At 42.5% G+C, this 18,412-nt stretch overlaps 3 protein-coding genes across 5 annotated transcripts; 1 reads left to right on the forward strand and 2 right to left on the reverse strand.

Moving 5' to 3' along the window:
- Positions 1,605-4,507, reverse strand: LOC8067007. Its single transcript, XM_002445890.2, has 2 exons — positions 2,898-4,507; positions 1,605-2,139 (listed from the first exon to the last, which is right to left on the reverse strand). The coding sequence occupies exons 1-2, from the start codon at positions 4,299-4,301 to the stop codon at positions 1,903-1,905; spliced, it is 1,641 nt and encodes a 546-aa protein (XP_002445935.1). The 5' UTR covers positions 4,302-4,507; the 3' UTR covers positions 1,605-1,902.
- Positions 5,116-8,736, forward strand: LOC8055210 (pre-mRNA-splicing factor CWC25 homolog). Its single transcript, XM_021465271.1, has 4 exons — positions 5,116-5,460; positions 5,620-5,764; positions 6,429-6,590; positions 7,445-8,736. The coding sequence occupies exons 1-4, from the start codon at positions 5,273-5,275 to the stop codon at positions 8,570-8,572; spliced, it is 1,623 nt and encodes a 540-aa protein (XP_021320946.1). The 5' UTR covers positions 5,116-5,272; the 3' UTR covers positions 8,573-8,736.
- On the reverse strand, positions 9,733-17,663 carry LOC8067008 (peroxisome biogenesis protein 5). 3 transcript variants are annotated; one of them, XM_021465101.1, is made up of 15 exons: positions 17,355-17,663; positions 16,493-16,618; positions 16,264-16,414; positions 15,501-15,697; positions 15,039-15,281; positions 14,618-14,737; positions 13,623-13,793; positions 13,135-13,217; positions 12,512-12,758; positions 11,699-11,783; positions 11,251-11,360; positions 10,832-11,056; positions 10,655-10,720; positions 10,300-10,394; positions 9,733-10,206 (listed from the first exon to the last, which is right to left on the reverse strand). In XM_021465101.1, exons 1-15 carry the CDS (start codon positions 17,469-17,471, stop codon positions 10,128-10,130), a joined length of 2,115 nt encoding a protein of 704 aa, XP_021320776.1. In that variant the 5' UTR covers positions 17,472-17,663; the 3' UTR covers positions 9,733-10,127. The 3 variants fall into 3 exon arrangements, with proteins under 3 accessions (XP_021320776.1, XP_002445936.1, XP_021320777.1); XM_002445891.2 differs by having other exon boundaries at positions 13,045-13,217; positions 17,355-17,662; XM_021465102.1 differs by lacking the exon at positions 13,623-13,793 and having other exon boundaries at positions 13,045-13,217; positions 17,355-17,662.

Here is an 18,412-nt window from a genome sequence, read left to right on the forward strand (position 1 = left end):
CACCTTTTGCAAAGCAGAATTTGTGGAGTTAAACGTATTTGGTAACGCGGAGCTGGAAAAATTGGAGAGGAGCAATCCCAAACACTCTCTAATTAGGCTTAAAAAATTCGTCTCACAAATTACAGGTATAATTAGTTAATTTTTTATCTATATTTAATGCTCTATGCATGTGACTAACATTTGATGTGATACTTGAAAAGTGTTTGGATTTTAGAGATAACTGAACAAAGCCTTACGAGACCCAACTCTGGACTCTAAGGCCTTGTTTAGTTCACTCCGAAAATCCAAAAAGTGGCCTTGTTTAGTTCACTCCGAAATCTAAAAAGTGGCCTTGTTTAGTTCACTCCGAAATCCAAAAAGTTTTCAAGATTCTCCATCACATCGATCTTGCGGCACATACATGAAGCATTAAATATAGACGAAAACAAAAACTAATTACACAGTTTGTCTGTAATCGCGAGACGAATTTTTTGATCCTAGTTAATTTATGATTGAACAATATTTGTCAAATAAAAACGAAAATGCTACAGTAGCGAAATCCAAAATTTTTCGGAACTAAACAAGGCCTAAATGCCTGCCTGCATAGCATAAAACAAGATTGCTGACATCGGATGCTAGGCATGAGCTAAAATCTGACAGAGAAAGATGACATGATAGTAGTACAGTGTCTCTATTCTGTTGCAATTCGTGCAAATTTTAGGCTTCACCCAAAAACCAAAAAAAATTTCAAATTTCTTATCGGATCGAATTTTGTGGCATATATATAGAGTATTAAATATAGATAAAAAATAAAAAAACTAATTATACAGTTTGCTAGTAAATCGCGAGATGAATTTTTTAAACTTAGTTCATGATTATATAATATTTGTCAAATAAAAATGAAAATGCTACGGTACCCAAAATTAAATTTTTTTGGGAAATATATGTATGTCGTCCAAGAATTATAAACTCTGGACAGATTTGGTTACTGAGCTACAAATTTGAGCGCAGTCTATATTGCTTGCTTGTTACATCACCTGTCTCCAATTGGGATCTACGCGAGGCGAAGGTAAAGGGTAGGAAGAAAAAGCTTTTGGATTTTGCTATAGTTCCAAAATTGAAAAGCAGAATGTCCATGCCCTGTGGGCACTGGTAGGCTTAGGCCTTGTTTAGATGTACTCAGAAACCCAAAACTTTACAAGATTCCCTATTATATCGAATCTTGCGGTATACTTTGTAAACTGTGTAATTAATTATTCTTTTTAACTATATTTAATGCTCCATGCATACTAATTGTATACTAATAGAGCATTAAATATAGTTAAAAAGAATAACTAATTGCACAGTTTACATATAAATCGCGATACGAATCTTTTAAGCCTACTTACTCCATGATTAGATAATGTTTGTCAAATCAAATAAAAATGAAAGTGCTAGTGTCAAAATCCAAAAACTTTTTGGATCTAAACAAAGCCTTAGTTTTGGCCACTTGTTAGTTCAATTAATAAGCTCCTAAATTTGCACAAGCGGCGAAAGCCTAGATTACTGTTGATTTCTACTTCAAAGCTAGTCCGGCCGGGAAAAAGATTGGTATTTAGAAATCTCAGCCTTCAACAACCCAGAAATTTGACGAACACAGCAGGATGCGCCGATCCAGGTTGAAACAGCCACTGGTGCACAAATTAAAACATGAAAATCAGCGAGATCACAGCCAGCCAGCCCTGGCGCGAGAAGCATCAAGAACATTACATCAAAGGTCTCTTCCTGGCTGCTTACGTAGTTGTCACAGGTAGAACAACCATCCAAGCTTGCTAGTTGCTAGTTAGGAAACAAGTCAAGGATACACCCGATCAATTACCTAATTGTTAATGAAGAGGGAGGTAGATTTCCTCACAAAAAAGGGAGTTTCCTCACGACAATAACTTAGTGACCTAGCACACACTGCAAACCGATCACTGGAGTGATTGATGACATGGTTGGTCCAGTTTTGCTGATAAACTGTGCGACCCCATCACTGGAAACACGTCCCCCAAGTCTGCCGGCTTTGTGTGCTGGTTCTACTGGAGAAACTCCAAGAGGCTTGGTGGAAATCCAGACGGAAGCCCATGCAGCAGGGTCCCCCTCATCAGTAACCTCTTTCTCCATTGGGCAAACTGTTCTCTGAAGAAACAAGATATCTTAGTTAAAATAAAAACTGACAAGTGTTTCATATGATAACTTATGCTAGGAACCCATCACATACAGACTCCTTAAAAACAAATTCCAGCAACGCCCCAGAAAGAGGAGCTATCGCAATCTAAAAAACACACACAAATAAAAGGAAAAATAAAAAAGGCACAATGCTTTTGTGACAAGGACATTGATGACCAAACTGATGCTAAAGAAAAATAAAAGCCAAATTGCACCATTCTCTAACAAGTAAATGCCCTTTTGTGATACAACATTTGCTACAACCAAGGGCTTATCTGTGAAATTTCTGTTTATAATATTAATCCCTTCTATACAGAGTTATTTTCATTGTATCACAAAATAACGAAGAAAGAGTCAGCATCGAGGCACCACTAAGCCACCTGCCAGGTGCTTTTTAAGAAGTAAGCCAGAGTTTGGACAACTACATATTTGATGCAGTTCACAACTCCTACTCCCATGGTATTACCACATACAACTCTCTATATTTTTATGCTTATAGTCATTTTGGCACACTACAAAATCCCCCCCCCCCCCATCCTTCATCTTACTTAAAGGAAGATAATGAAGAACATGAATACACTTGTTAGCTTTTTTCGCTACCTGACATGAAAGAGCTCTGCTTGTTAAATATGCCTGTGCTACTGTTAGGCCTTGTTTAGTTCCCAAAAATTTTTGGGTTAAGGTACTATAACATTGTTTTTATTTTTGGAAAGAAAGGGAGGAAGTACCTGGTTTATGTAGCGGGTGAAGTGAGAAGTAAGCATCCTAGAGGAAGAGGCCATGAACGCTGACACTACACTCCGAAGATGCATGTCAACGCCGAGCACATATCGTTCTGTGACTTCCATCACCTCGTACTCGGGATCGTACTTGTAGTCAAAGACCGTGAAGTAGATGACATGAGGTTCCACAGTGCTGATGACCGGAAAATGTGGCAGCAGCGGCAACTCATGGTAGTGCGGGTTGTGCCAGAGATCTCCGATGCGGACTGATTCAAACAACTGCCACTTCCATTTGGTACGACTCTGGGGATTCGTCAGAATCCATGTTATGAGCACCACCTCGGCCATGGGGATATCTTCTCTGTTGTAGCCCTCCATTGAGACGAATTTCAAGGCCCCACCTTTGATGCAGCACATGGAGCGGTACTCGTGCGGGTTGCTATTGATGGATACATCTGCATATGCCTCAGGAGGCAACGGGATGAAGTGGAACGGTTGCTGCTGCTTACCATTACCACGATCTTTGTGGTTGGAGACCAAGATCCCTTGCAGAAGGTCAACCCAGTAGAGCGTGGCTGCTCCAGTTGCCAACGTCATGTCTGCACGGAAGGAGGGGTGGTGGTCTCTGTCAGTGGGGAGGGGGAGCTCCACCTCCATGGGGATCCACTGCTGGGGGTACATGTCCAAGCATTGAGGGAAGGGGGGGACTTTGTCAGGGGTGAGGCAGATGTAAGGGTTGCAGATGGGGCCACGAGCTGCTTGGTCGGAGGCAGTGATCGACCTCCACAAGAAGAGAGTGGCCTTGTTTGTGGGGTCTAGGCCGCTCCGGTCTTCCGTGCGGAAGAGGAGCTCGGCGAGGAGGTATTGATCGTGCTCCTCGCTGGTGGAGAGCCGTAGGATGGTGACCCCTTGGAACTGCCATCGGACCCGTGCTATGGGGAAGTGGGTCAATGAGCAGCAAACTCGCCGCGGGACGACGGCGATGGAGTTGGCCTTGGCCTTGGTATTGTAAACCATGTAGAAGCCGCCATCCTCGTCGCGGAGGCAGAGAAGGAGCAAGTTCTTGTGGCAGCCGACGATGAAAGCGCAGTCGGGGTGATTGAGCCCGTAACGGTTGGGTGGCCAAGCGGCGATGTTGAGGGACAGGGAAGTGAGGCCGTCGCGGGGGTCGGCGACCTGGGGAGGGCAAGGCTCGGTGCCGTCCAACACGCCAAGGAAGTAGGCGACTTCGTCGTCATGGTCCAACAAGAAACCCACCCACTGCGGCCACTCCTTGCGCACGCCGCTGGGGCCCAAAAAACCTGATTCTTGGATGTTGATTCTGACGCTGCGATCGACCAACACCATGGCCGGGAGTCGGCCCGCCGCCGTGGGCGGTGCTGGTTGAGAACCCTGCGGATCCGCTTCCATGAGCGGTGGTGGAGGAGGATCTGTTGGAGTGTGCGCCTCTGGTTCGGTGCGTGGGCAGAGAGAAATCAGAAAGGTCGGAGAGGGAGCGGCCGGATCAGCACGGCGGCGGACCTTCTCCACCGGCGCCGGTGGCCACCATAGCCGCCGCCGTCCTGGGCTCTGCGAGAGCAAAGGGAGAGAGATGAAACTAGGGTTGAGGAGGGGGCTGTGGCCAGCACGGATTTTTTATCTCCGAATTTCACTCGTGACCGTCGGATTAAGATGGACGGTTGAGATTGAAGTGGCGCTGGCTGGGCCAATTTTGGCCCAGGCGGGTTGGAAGTTTCCCGGCCTAGGCCCAGGTTGCGGCCTGGGGGCGGGAAAGTTCGCGCGGGTCTGGGCCGATGGGCCGGTTTTTCGCCTGGGCCAAAGGAAAGCCGAACAAAAAAAAAAGGTCGCGCGCACTGCTCGGCTCTGCTGGGCCACCCACCCAGTCGGGCCGGCTGCTGATGCTGTGCGATGAGCAGCTGGGCCACCCACCCAGTCATGCTCTCAAAGAATCCCTCCCCCCTTCACCCACTAAAACCTCGCCACCTAAGCCCCGTTTAGTTCCGGAACCATTTTATAAAATGATTAAAATTTTCCGTTACATCGAATCTTTTAATATATATAAAGTATTAAATATATATAAAAATAATTAATTATATATTTTATTTGTAATTTAGAAGATGAATGTTTTAAGTCTTAATGAGTAAAAATTATTAAATACAAAAGTGGTGGAAAAGCCTATACTTCTATGAGGTGGCCCGACCCACCGACCCCACACGAAAAAACACGTGGCCGAGGCGGCCGGCTTTGGCTTCCCGTCCTGGTCTCAGCTTCTCTTCTCTTCTCGTCTCCGTCTTCCGGTCGCCAGGGAGGAAGGAGGGAGAGGCCAGACTGCCGCTAGGGTTAGGGTTTCGGTTGAGAGGGGCAGAGGCGGGGCTCCAGCCATGGCGCTCAAGTTCCTGAACAAGAAGGGGTGGCACACGGGGTCCCTCCGCAACATCGAGCGGGTATGGAAGGCGGAGCAGGCGGAGGAGGCGGAGCGCCGCAAGACGGAGGAGCTCAAGAAGCAGGTCGCCGCCGAGAAGGAGAAGGCCGAGTTCCGGGCCATGCAGGAGCGCGCCGGCCTCAGGCCGTAAGTGTTTTTCATCCTTCTCTCGTGGGTTTTCCCCCTTTCTTCGGTTGGATCTGAGAGGGCCGTCAGCCTTTCCGGCTAGGGTTTCTCTTCGGTTCGATGGGGTTCGGGCCATTTCTGGCTTTGTCTGATGTGCTAACCGCGTGATGGCTGGTACAGGGCGCAGGAGAGGCTCGACTTCCTCTACGAGTCGGGGTTGGCCGTCGGCAAGAGCTCCGAAGGGTTCCAGGCGCTGCAGCAATCTGCACCGGGGGCAGCTGCCGCGTCCACTTCTGCACAGGGGAGTGCGGCTGATTCTTCCAAGGTACTTAATTCCTGCCTCATCGTTGATTGTAGTTCATTTGCGTGTCTGGATCAGCTGAATTCAGTGTTATTCAAAGGGGGAGCAGATAAAGGTGTCCTGTTATTGCCGATTATATTTATTAAGTAAAATAAAAAATGCCAATATAAATTAGAGTGATGCGTGATTGTTGCTGCCCACTGGTTGTGGTAGAATATTGTTAGCTCATTTGATACTATATCTCAGCGAATACTGCATGTTATGGTTGTCAGCACTCAAAACTATTTATTTGTTCTGTCTCTGTATTGTTTAAGTATTTGAGAAAATATCATGGAATATGTTGATGCTGGCATATATGCAGTTTTAGTAGTATTTTCCTTGCATTGCATCACTTCTTTTATTAAACATATCTACAGAATTAAGTGGTAGAGATGCAGCACAGACGTGGCCTCCTAGTAGTGAATCCTGAACACTGGGTTACATTCACTAAATCACTAAACTTGCATGCTAACAACAGTTCTTTGTGTTAAGCAACATGAACATGGTTTCAAGGTTTCACTCAGTTTCTTGTCTAAACTTGATTTTTACCTTGAGCTACATTTCTAGTGATGTCCTGTTTTTGAATTGCTATCATGGTGGAAACATGATCTAATAGTCACATTTCTTCATTTTCCTTTGCACGTTTCAGGCAGCTACACCAGGAGCTTTATTTGAGGATAAACCCCAATCTGCAAATGATACATGGAGAAAGCTCCACTCTGATCCTCTACTCCTAATAAGGCAGCGTGAGCAGGATGCAATTGCAAGGATTAAAAACAATCCAATCAAGATGGCCGAGATAAAGAAATCTGTAAGTTCTCCTTTCCTTCTATAATGTGGAATCTAGGCTTTCTGAGTAGCTTAACTAGAGTCAAACTTGTTGACAGATGGTTTGTAATTGTTGGTTTGGGATCACAAGTTCATAGATAAGTTTCCAGAAGACAATCGTAGTATTAGTAACTCTTGATTGATAGGTGATTTGTTCAATGCAAGGAAGGCGGAAGATACTATATTGGTTTGTCAAGAAGGTGGATACCCAAAGCCTTTTTTGACAAGGTTGTGGAAATAAATTTTAGTTATTCACAACCAAGTATTCAAACTAGTGGACAGAAGTTTAGTGTAGGAGTCGGACTTGGGTTTGGGTGCATGATTTAGGCAGTCTGAAAATAGGATTAGAGGATTTCTAGCATATATGTTTTTTTTAATGTAAAGTCGATTTAAATCCTTTGGGACAGAGCAGGCAGCTAATGGACAACAGAACGCAGACCAAGTAACCGACTCCATTTCTTCCCCCTTGCTGTCCTTTTCTCTTGGTGGGTGCAGCCTCCTTTCACCTTTGGTTAGCAAAATGAGTTGCCTGTGCCTGCCTCATTTCTCCAGTGCCCTTTTCCTATGCTGGCTCTTTCCTAGGCTCTCTGCTTGATCTCCCCTCCCTACTTAGCCACTTGGACTTGCCAGAGACAAGTCCCGTGCATGTCCACACAGGGATACGTGTTGTTACAGCAAACAAATTTGGACTCGCAAGTCCATATAACACTGATCCAAATAACATTTGTGAAGTTTGCTGAATTTGGTTGGGAATCTGCTTTTTGTAAATCTCAGTATCCATTCTTAAAGCATTTTCATTTTGAACATACTCCTTGACACAATCTTGCTCTCGTGTAGGTTGAAGCTGAGAAAAAGCAAAAAGAAGAGAAGAAAGAGAAGAAAAGGCACAAGAAGCATCGCCACCATAAGTCAAAGAGTAAGAGGCATCACTCAGATGAGAATTCAGATTCAGATGAAGTAAGTGATGGCAAGGATGAGAGAAGGAAGAGGGCTCATTCTTCTCTTGGCCATAAGAAAGAAGAGAACAGGTCCAGACATAAGAAGCAGCACAGAGAAGATTCATCAGATTCAGATAACGATGAACCACAGAGAAGAAAGCAAGATGCATCAGAAGATGATGAACCCAGAAGAAGACGGCGTGATGAGGATGAACCAAGGAGAAGACTGGATGACGACGATGAACCGAGGAGAAGACAGCAGGATGACAATGAACCGAGGAGAAGACAGCGGGATGACAATGAACCGAGGAGAAGACGGCAGGACAACGGTGAACCAAGGAGAAGACGGCAGGACGACGATGAACCAAGGAGAAGACGGCAGGACGACGATGAACCAAGGAGAAGACGGCAGGACGACGATGAGCCAAGGGGAAGACGGCAGGATGATGAGAAACCAAGGGAAAGAGGCTACGTTGACCGTCCAAGATATGATCGCTTTGATGTTGATGATAGGAAAAGGAGACATCATTCACCTCCAGACCGCCATCATGCAAACTCAAAGCATGATGGTTCAGACTCTAGGCCCAAAAGAGTGGATGATAGCCACAAAACTGGAAATTCCACTTCTGAACACCATTCCCGCTCTGAACAAGGCTCTGGCGAGCAGACAAGGCGAGAAAGTGAACATGGCAGGAACAAGGGTCCTTCATTCAATCGTCGACGGGGTGGTGTCCACCATATGTCGGAAGAGGAGAGGTTAGCTCGGCTGCGCCAGATGGAGGCTGATGCTGAGGTCCATGAGGAGCAGAGGTGGAAGAGGCTCAAGAAAGCTGCAGACGATGATGCTAAAGAGGCAGCAACTGTGAATGTGAACCAGTTCAAAGGGAAAAACTTCTTGGAAGATGAAAAGAAGAGCATATTTGGAACAGATAAAGGTGGCAGCGCCACAATTGAAGAGAGCATCAGGCGCCGTGCTTTTTACTCCCAGGGTGGCCGTGATGCTGAAGGCAATGCCTTCAGGCGGTGAATTTCCTGCTGTATTGTTTTGTTGTTTGCTTGACTCGTCTTGCCGTCGTGTTCGTGTTAGTATTGTACGTGAAAAGTTGAGGGCTATGTACAACAGCTGTTCTCAATAACAGGAAATTTATGTTCAATTTTAAATTTTTGATGCAGAATTTGGCTTAAATTGCACCTAAGAATGATAGCCTCGGATTTCATCTTGCTGACGGATCTTCAGGCCTGTAAAACAGTTGCTTATGTATATGGGTCGATCTGGCTTCTCATTGGCGGCCAACATTCAGGTACCCCATGTCGTGGTGTATCATGGAATTAAATTGTCTCAGCTCGTTGAACTCGGTTTAAAGAGCTTAAAAACGTCCTTTTGTTTGTCTCAGCTCGTTGAACTCGGTTTAAAGAGCTTAAAAACGTCCTTTTGTTCAGTCCACTCCTATATACTCCCTCCATCCCAAATTGTAAGTCATTCCAACAATCTTGGAGAGTTAAAGCATTTTCACGTTTGATCAAAATTATAGAGAGAAATACTAAGATTTATAACGTAAATTGAGTAAATATAATTAAGGAAGAATCTAATGATATTTAGTTGGTATCATAATAATTATTATTTTATTATATAAATTTGGTTAAATTTAGAAAAGTTTGACTCTCTAAGATTTTTAGAATGACTTACAATTTGAAATAGAGGGACTACATCTAATGGCCATGCCGGCCTCTCTCACTTTCTCTAATTGCCGGCCTCTCTCACTTTCTCTAATTGCATTTCTGCCTTTTCAGTACATGTTTCATAGTGCCTTTTTTTTTGTCTCGAATACACAAAAGATTTGTATATCATTGTACCAGCGTGTTCGTTTGAGTTTATCAGCCAAATCTGTCAGCCATTCAATAGTATTTTCTCTCCAAAAAAATTATCCAACAGTACTTTCTATCAACTTATCAAGTAAACGAACAAAAAATCTATTCATGTTCTAATTGTAGATCATTGTCAAGTACGCACAGAAGTTCCATCTTTTCATTTAAATTGTAGATGATTTTTTCAAGTAGGCACTAAAGTTTCATCTTTTTTTTTTAGAACTGCTCTGCGCGTGCGCATTACATTATGATGGAAAAGGTTACAAAACGCATTAGTTATTGCCCGTTCATGCGAACCATTACATACCTGTAACCGCTCACTGGCACCACCAAGAAGCACCAGCATTGCATTTCTTACTAAACAAGCAGGGGTTCGTCCCCAAAATAAACAATTTCTTATTCAACCATTCTTTTATTCCTGTTGTGCCTTCCGTAAGTGTGTACTTACAGATGTATAATCCCCCTTTGCCACTATAGCCTCACGCCATGATACTTCACATCAACTGGATGTTGTTTCCCTACTCCCTATACATCCCCACACTTTGTAAAATAAATAGAAGAATCAACAGGCAAATACAAGATGCTACTGGTTTCCACGTCCATGTCCATGATCCTGAGTGCAGCCAATGGTACCATTATCACGTGGCTTGCTAGTGTGCTGCTTCCTTCCATGGATGAAGATCTCTGCTGGATAGCTAATGTCTTTGAGGGAGGACTCACAGAGGAAACTCTTTCTGAAGAGCGTCAAGGTTGCGGGCGTCGCATGCAGCAATCATGTCAGCTCGCGAAGCATTGCTGGTTCAAAATGGATGGGGCATATAAGTTAACAGAAACCATGCTGCCAAGTAAGGTTCACATGTAGGTAAATTAAGCGTACACACATCATACCTAAGAGAAATCCTCAAGTACTGCCAGGCATTGTCAGCTTTTGGGTTCATTGCAACTGCCCTTACATAGTACCGAATGGAATCCTCATACAAACCCTGCATAAGCAACATAGAGGAAGTTGCATCAATAGGGGTTATCAGGTCATGTGTCAGTGTTATACCTGTTGCCATGCATGCAAAAGTACCAGTTCACAAAAAAACATAGTTCCAATCAAGATTTATGTTAGCATTGTACTGTTGAGAAACTAAGATGAGCAAAACCAAAATATTGTCTCTCATTTCACATCACAGGAAGCGTGGGTATTCTTAAAGAACCAATTGCACAGACGATAACATTCTATTAAAAAAAGGATTACCTGGTTGGCATAGCTGATTCCCATATTCGCCCATGCACGCACATAGTTGGGTTTCAAGTCTAGAGCCTGAAAACAGAACATATTGCAATTAGTTCCAGATTTCAAATACAAATTCAGCTAATTGTGTGAGCAAAAAGACCAGTGTTAAAACATTAAACATGTTTCTGAGCTAATTACCTGCTGATACGCCAATATTGCATCAGCACTCTGGATGCTGTTTGCTTGGGTTGCACCAAGCTTGTTCCAGAGTGAATAGTCCTGTGGTTTGAGCTGCAGTGCTGTCTTAAATGAAGCTATAGCTTTATCATACTCTCTTGATAGGTTGTATAAGACTCCCAGAACTATATGAACATCTGCATCTTCAGGTGACATCTGAGCAGCTTCATTAAACAATCTAACAACCTGATGGCAGAATGAAACTATTTAGAGAAATTAATATGTTGAAAGATATTAGAAATGGGCAAAAAGTACATGACTATAGCTAAAAACATCTAATCTTGTATACAGCATACCCATCTGAAATCTGAAGATGCAGAGTGCAGTAAGTTAATAGACTAAACTGAAACATACACGCTTACATGCAGTTGTGTACTTACATCAGGACCATAAGGTGAATCAGTTGACTGCGGAGGGACAAGGCCACCATATTTTGGATGATTCTGAAGCCACCTAGAAAGATACCTTAACGCTTCTCCCTGCTCCAATTCTGCATCAATTGCTAGAAGAATTAAACCCTAACTAAATCAGAATGTTATATTGAATAATTGCTATTCCATTATTTGACATAAAGCTTGGAAGAGCATAGAAAAGTTTTCTTTTTTTTTTGAACATAGAAAAGGAAATAGACATGTTTTCCCTCAATCATGAATCATTTTAATAAGTTTTGTTTAGTTGTTCACTGTTCCTAGTGAAATAGCTCCACATCAGTTCAGAAATAAGATTACTTCCAAATCACAAGTGTCACTAGATTATCTCAAGAGTGCTAGAGCAGATTAAGCAGGGTGTCCAATTACAACCACAATTCCAACATTTCCAAGCACTAACCATTTGTGTGACTAACACCAAGAGCAAGAAGAATTTCAAGGTTTGTCGGATTAGCTTCCAACGCACGCATCATTGCTGCAATGGCCTGAATTCAAAGCAAAGAAAAATAGACAAAAATCAGCTAAAAGCAGAAGCATGGAACCCCTAGGTCATAGAACAATAGTTTACCATGCTAAAGTTTATCAATAGAAGTACATTTTCCTGACAGATTATAAAACTGAGCTGCATGCATATCATGTGTGTAATTATTGCAATTGACACAGAACTGCAATGAAGCATGGTTCACATATTCCTCATGAAAAGCATTCTGCATGCAGGACAACTATAAACAAACAAATTCAGTCTGTCTTTTGCCTCTCTGATTTGGTTAAACAATTCTTTAAAAACTCAGCTGGTGGGGAAAGACCTCCCCCATGTTTTTTTACTCTGATGAGAAGGAACCTCAGCCAATCCAACCTAGAGTCCGAGAACCCCATCCCTCCAAGCCCAGTTTCACCATACCCAACTACGGTAGGAGGGCCCAAAAAACAACAAAAGGCGCCACAGGCTGGCACCCTGCTACTACTTTTTGGGTCGCTAACAAAGTTTTTGGGGCCACCAACCCTGGCCAGTGTCTCCCTCAACTAGGGAGCTTACCCCTACGCTACAAGAATACTGGCTGGTTAAACAATTCTTAGAAATTCATCTATTCAAAACTCATTGAATAAAATAGATACAAAAAAACAGTGCATATATGTCTCACGTGCTGGGTTCCCTATCGTGTATTTTAATATGATCCTAATTAATACGAAAGGTTTCAAGGAGATATATCACCTGCTGGTCATCATCATTTTCTGCATGTGTTACGCCTAACAACCTCCAACCTTCAGCATTATCAGGATTCTTCAAAACTTCAGCCTCTAAAGCAAGAACAGCTTCACTTAAGAGGCCCTTGCGGAAGAGCTCCTGTCCTTCCTGCATTGGATTAGGGTGACCAACATACGGGTTGTTCTCAGAAAAAACATAAACCCCTCGAGAGGTGCCCGAACTTTGTTTGAAAGACGACATGTGTTCTTGGAACCTACAAAGAAAGAATGAAAAAGGATTACTGGTACAATAGTTATACTAAAGGGTTTCCTATAAAAATCAACATAGTTCACCAACGTCAATATAAACTAATTAGATAATTGTATTAACAAATTACTAAACTAGATGGATGTTGGAAAAAATAACTCAATTACAAAGTTCTTTCAGTATCTGATACAAAGATAGGTTTGACAAAACTCAAGGGATACGAAATTTAACTCAATTATAATGCTATTCCATGACAAAGCAGATGTACAGAGGCACACGAAATTTCTACTTACTCATCAACCCATGGATCAGCAGAGCTTTCACCAAAACCACCTCCACTGAATTCCTCTGCCCATTCATCAGTGACATTTAATTTCGAGAACTCATCAACCCAGTTCTCATTTAGTGCACCTTGATTATGTTGACTAGAGAACTCGCTAACCCACTTATCCGCCCCATGTGAAAGCTGGAGAATAAACAATAATGGGGAAATATCATCAGAGCACGGCTGATTTGTGTGAACGAAGCAAAAAGTGTGAGGCTGCCAACACCAACACCAGGTATGCCAGAATGCTAGACAATTTGTATAAAGGATGCTCATTTCATCATAGTGTCCTAGAGAGAATGATATCCAGCCACCATGGTCTGGGGATATCTAATTAGAAGCTTCAGCAGTCCTGCTAGTCTATACAGAATGAAATCATCCTGACACTTTCTAGTTTCCCACACGTTCCTAGGTACAAAAGCTAAAATGTTGCATGCCATAAAGTGCCATGGAGTATCAACGATGTATGAATTTTCATTTCTGATGATCAGAGAAAACTGATCCCCATTAAGCATGCCATGCATATATCCAACCGTCTAGTATTACCTCTTCATGCTCAAACTGATCCGCCCATGAGTTTGCATTAGCATTGTACTGTGTTTGAAATTCATCAGCCCAGCCACTGGATTGGGATGCTGAACCTTCTTTTACTTGATTATCTTCTATAATAAGTTCACCCCGGCTCATCTTTGAAACAAACTGGAAGAACTTAGAATTCTTCCCAAAAAGAAAAAAAATGGTATTGTCAGGTCCTTAAACAGGATGGTCCAAATGACCTATGGTTAACATAAGGCTGGTTGACATTGAGTCCTAAAAAATACTTTAGTCCTTACTGAACAACAATGGTTGAGATATGACACGATATACTAACTATAGCACGGTATACAATGTGAACAATCAAAGAAGTAATGAACGCCATGCCCTCTCTGGATATCTAATGAGTTACGGTGTGTCACTCCAGAAAGCAATACCATATTTTGATAATTAAGGCATGCTAACTTTAAAGAAATCAAACATCCCTCCACAAAACAACGTCCAATGGAATTTGCAAAAAGTTACTAAACTGGTGAATATGTGTCATCTATTGAAGTTAACATGTTATCTATAAGAATAAAATGCAGCAAAGCCCTCTATCACAAAATTTCACCGGATATGATAGGAAAAACACTCAACTTAGCTTGAATATCCAATGATATAAATGAACTGCATTCACATGTAGCAAAACGATATATCAAGATGTGCACATTGCCATGGGTTTTAATTATTAATGCATCACATCCAGCCAATCAAGTGTGTGCACAGACTAATCATACAAACATAGTAAAATATCACAAGTTATGATTCAGTCAAAGTTTAACTCAAGTTCAAAAAAGTAGATACAAAGTATCTAGCAAATCATAGTGCAAATATAAAATGGAGGTTTATATTGTAGTCGCCTTTCGGAAAACGTGCTAATAACTAAACTAATGGGGTTCGATGGAGACCCTTAGGGGCAGCAATTTGCATCCCTAATATTTATCAAATCAGGTCATCACTTATACCTGAAACTTGGGATCATTATTACTTGCTAAAGTTTGTGCAAGCATTCGGGATTGCTCCATAGCAGCCAGGTTGCCCATGTTTGCTCCTCCCATCGGGCCCATGGCCATCTGAGACTGATGCTGCACAATATAAAGAATTCATGAGAATTTGATGCACATATACTAAAATGAACTTTGTCAGGCACAAGGATAATCAAAGAAGGGGCAACTCAATTTCAAGAATCCAGACTGGCTATGGAATTGGATTAGGAGTAAATAATACTGAGAAGGAAAATCCATAGCCATTCCACGTCATACGGTCCTAAATATTTCTAAGAGGCCTTGTCTAACAAACTTGTTAATGTAGAGGGCAAAAGAGCATCTTTCAGAATTGATACTTTAGGTTTTGGGAATGCTAAACAAGAATGCTGAAGGCTCTGACCTGTTCAAACTCAGAGGCCCACCCATTGGGGCCATATTGTTGTTCGAAAGAGTTTGCCCAATTTTCTGGATTATTATTTTGCTTGTCAAACTCAGTAATCCATTTATCAGCAGCATTATGCATCGGGGCAGGACCCATAGAACTTTGGGACTGGTTCCAGTACTCCTGTAGTTCTGGGTAATGTCCATGCATAGGTCCTCTCATACGGTTGTCAATATCAAGCGAATGCAGCAAAGTATTGACCTGCCAAACATAAAACAGTGAGATCATCAATAGAAAATAAGCGAAATACACTCAGAATCCAAAATTGAAGGACATATATAATTTTGAGTTTGAGAGTGCCATACGATTCTAGTTAAACGCAAATGGAATACAGAAACATTTTGAACAAACCTCAAATGGTCCTAGCCTCCTAGATAATTTTGAGTTTTGAGATTCACATGGGTAGAAATTATAAGTTACCTGAGCCTGTATATATTCTTCTGGTTGGTCAGAAAATATATGCCGTGCCATTATGCAGCTACGATCACGTATGCACTGTTTGTCACTTTCAGATAAACCAAGAGCAGCTGGTACAGGAAGAGGTTGAAATGGCACACCAGCTGGGCCACTTGTGAGAAAGGAATGCAAGACACCAGACAACACTCTTTGTGGTGGACCTGAAATTAATTATGTTGACAGTCACTATAGTGCTTTTGTATTTCAGCATCATTATAAACGGTAAAACTAGGAAATACTGTGGACCCTGTGGTAATTCTCCATTTTCATATAGTAAGTTAGCAGAAAATGCATCAATTTATCAAAGCATTAAGGCTTGTTCCCAATATATTAAACTTCAATCCTCGTAATCCAACATAATTTGGCATAAGAAAAACCCTCCAATGCATTCGAATATTCTGGAGTATGTGAGCACTGTAAATTAAAACAGGACTAGCGCCTACTATCGATGCAACCAAAACATTTGTCCCAAGCAAGATGGAGCAGGAAGTATCAAGTATACCACAGGTGAAATGAAACCCAACATGGGCCACACAATAATAACTATTAAGTTGTACAAGTGTACAACATTACATCATTTATTCAGCAAGTTAGGAATATTGCCAAGAAAAAAACTGGTGCGGCGCAACGAACGCATGAATTTATCATAAGGTTAAATTTGCATATGTGCCATGTGGTACACATGCAAACATCTGGTCAAAGGAAAGGCTAAAATCTAGAAATTTACCATCCAATGGCGGTTGAAAGGTTGTCCCTGTATTGTTATAAATTTGCTCAAAATCTCGGAATTGTGCTTCTACTCCAAGTTGAGGAACCCCCGGAGGCCGAAAAGACTCGATCCAATCATTAGCAGGACCACCACGAATAAAGTCAGCGCCCTGCGGGTGCTCAGTTACAGTTAGGACTTAGGAGCACCTGGAAGAAGAAAAAAACGGAATGTTCATAATAACCCTTACCCGTGCAAGAGGTCGCTGGTCTTGTTTGAACTCATTTTCTGCACCAGGGATGTTTGATATGGGAGCAGGCGTGCTAAAGTCTGATGTAGATGGAACACTAACAGAACCAGGAAGTTCCTTTATTGACTGCACAAAGAAAAATGTGTTGTTATAGATAGACCTGTGTTAATGTTTACTACAACATATAAAAGCATCTGGATATCAACCACTGCAGAAATCTATAGATTTCACTCCTATTCATGTATCACTGAAACATATGGCAGGATTAGTAGGTGAACCAGAAATTCTTACTTAGGATCGCTAATTCTTGAGCACTTGATTTGGAAACTAAGCATGCTGCCAAATGAAGCAAAATTGAATAATTTTTACCTCACCACTACTTGGTATTTGATAGATGAACTAACTGGAATTGGAAGCTTGGAACTTGGAAGGCACTCAAGTATCAGGAACAGTCACTGAGACTGTACATAAAAAACGATCTTCAACGACATATAATGGGCAATTTCAGTTCCAGCTAAACGGACACACCACAATCAGAGCCAAATGGCCGCGCAGTACAGAGATCAGTAATTCTCTTGGGCGCATCTAGCAGACTGGTGGTGGTGATATACTAGGCATCCACAAAGTACCCCGCGAAACACCGCACACATGACACTGTTACCAACCTAAACGTCATGGAACGATCAAACCACCAACTTAGAACAGCATGATCGGTTCCGCTTCCGTAACAATCAGCGCAATCGTTCCGTCCATCCACAACAGCTATCCAACCTAAGCGGCACGATCCAAGCCACCGCGGCATCGGCTAAGCCTCTACGCTCGAGACTGTGCTGGCGGCACTAGGGCGGCTACGGGGGCTCACCTGCGCCTTGGAGGACTGGCCGAGGAAGGCGTTGGCGAGGGCGTTGAGGGGGTTGGAGGACGAGGCGCCGTCCGGGGTGCAGTTGTTCTGGCCCGTGACGAGGTGCCGCAGCGCCATCTCGGCCGCCGGACGGGCGCGCTCGCCGACGCCGGAGGCGCGAGGCTACGGCCGCCGCTTCGGTCACCGGCGACGTCGTGAGGTCCGCCTCGAGGGGATGGTGAGCTGAACCGCGGAGGAGTCGGAGTCGCCGTGCGGCGGTAGCTTTGCGGGTGTGACCCTGACCCGATATGGCCACAGCCCACACGGCCACACAGGTAACCGCGCCGGACACGTGACAGAGTGGCCCGCCTACGTATGGGTAGTTGTGGAAACGTTTTTCTTTTTTTTTCTTTTTTGTCTTTGGCCATATTTAGATTCAAAAACTTTTTAGATTTTGATACTATATAAATACTTTCATTTTTAATTATAAACATTATCTAATTATAGAGTAACTAGGTTAAAAAATTCGTCTCGTGATTTACAGACAAACTGTATAATTAATTTTTGTTTTCATTTATATTTAATGATTTATGTATGTGTCGTAAGATTTGATATGACGAGAAATTTTAAAATTTTTTTGATTTTTAGAGTGAACTAAAAGACCTTTATTTAAGTTTCGCGGTTAGCTGGGGGAACAAGACAACGAGTAACAACTTCCTCCTTAATTTATCTGTTTCTTGTGCTTCCATTGTGTAAAGGCACCAGAACTTTGTGAGTTTCCTTGAAAGTCACACAGAATTTGGGAGAAAATTCTCGAGTTCAAGTCAATTGTGTTCGCGCCAAGTTGAATCGTGTATTTGGTGGTTACACAACAGCTACCTGTGTGCAAAATATTTAGTGCAAACTACATCTTTGATGCAATTGTAAAAGCTCTTTGCAAAATCATATTTAGGTCTTGTTTAGTTTTTTTTTTGCAAAATAGACACTGTAGCATTTTTATTTGTATTTGACAAATATTGTTCAATAATAGATTAACTAGGCTCAAAAAATTTATCTCACAAATTACAGGCAAACTATGC

The sequence above is a fragment of the Sorghum bicolor genome, chromosome 7 (genome assembly GCF_000003195.3).
Source record: "Sorghum bicolor cultivar BTx623 chromosome 7, Sorghum_bicolor_NCBIv3, whole genome shotgun sequence".
Classification (NCBI taxonomy): domain Eukaryota; kingdom Viridiplantae; phylum Streptophyta; class Magnoliopsida; order Poales; family Poaceae; genus Sorghum; species Sorghum bicolor.

Excerpts from the sequence above, each read along its gene's own strand:
- LOC8055210 (XM_021465271.1), top strand. The coding sequence starts at position 5,273 with ATGGCGCTCAAGTTCCTGAACAAGAAGGGGTGGCACACGGGGTCCCTC. Across the intron at positions 5,765-6,428 it reads GTGCGGCTGATTCTTCCAAG|GCAGCTACACCAGGAGCTTT; the intron begins GTACTTAATTCC and ends TGCACGTTTCAG. Across the intron at positions 6,591-7,444 it reads TGGCCGAGATAAAGAAATCT|GTTGAAGCTGAGAAAAAGCA; the intron begins GTAAGTTCTCCT and ends GCTCTCGTGTAG.
- LOC8067008 (XM_002445891.2), bottom strand. The coding sequence starts at position 17,471 with ATGGCGCTGCGGCACCTCGTCACGGGCCAGAACAACTGCACCCCGGAC. Across the intron at positions 13,794-14,617 it reads ATAATGATCCCAAGTTTCAG|AATTCTAAGTTCTTCCAGTT; the intron begins GTATAAGTGATG and ends CTTTTTGGGAAG. Across the intron at positions 10,207-10,299 it reads TACTTGAGGATTTCTCTTAG|CAATGCTTCGCGAGCTGACA; the intron begins GTATGATGTGTG and ends ATTTTGAACCAG.
- LOC8067007 (XM_002445890.2), bottom strand. The coding sequence starts at position 4,301 with ATGGAAGCGGATCCGCAGGGTTCTCAACCAGCACCGCCCACGGCGGCG. Across the intron at positions 2,140-2,897 it reads TCACCCGCTACATAAACCAG|AGAACAGTTTGCCCAATGGA; the intron begins GTACTTCCTCCC and ends TTGTTTCTTCAG.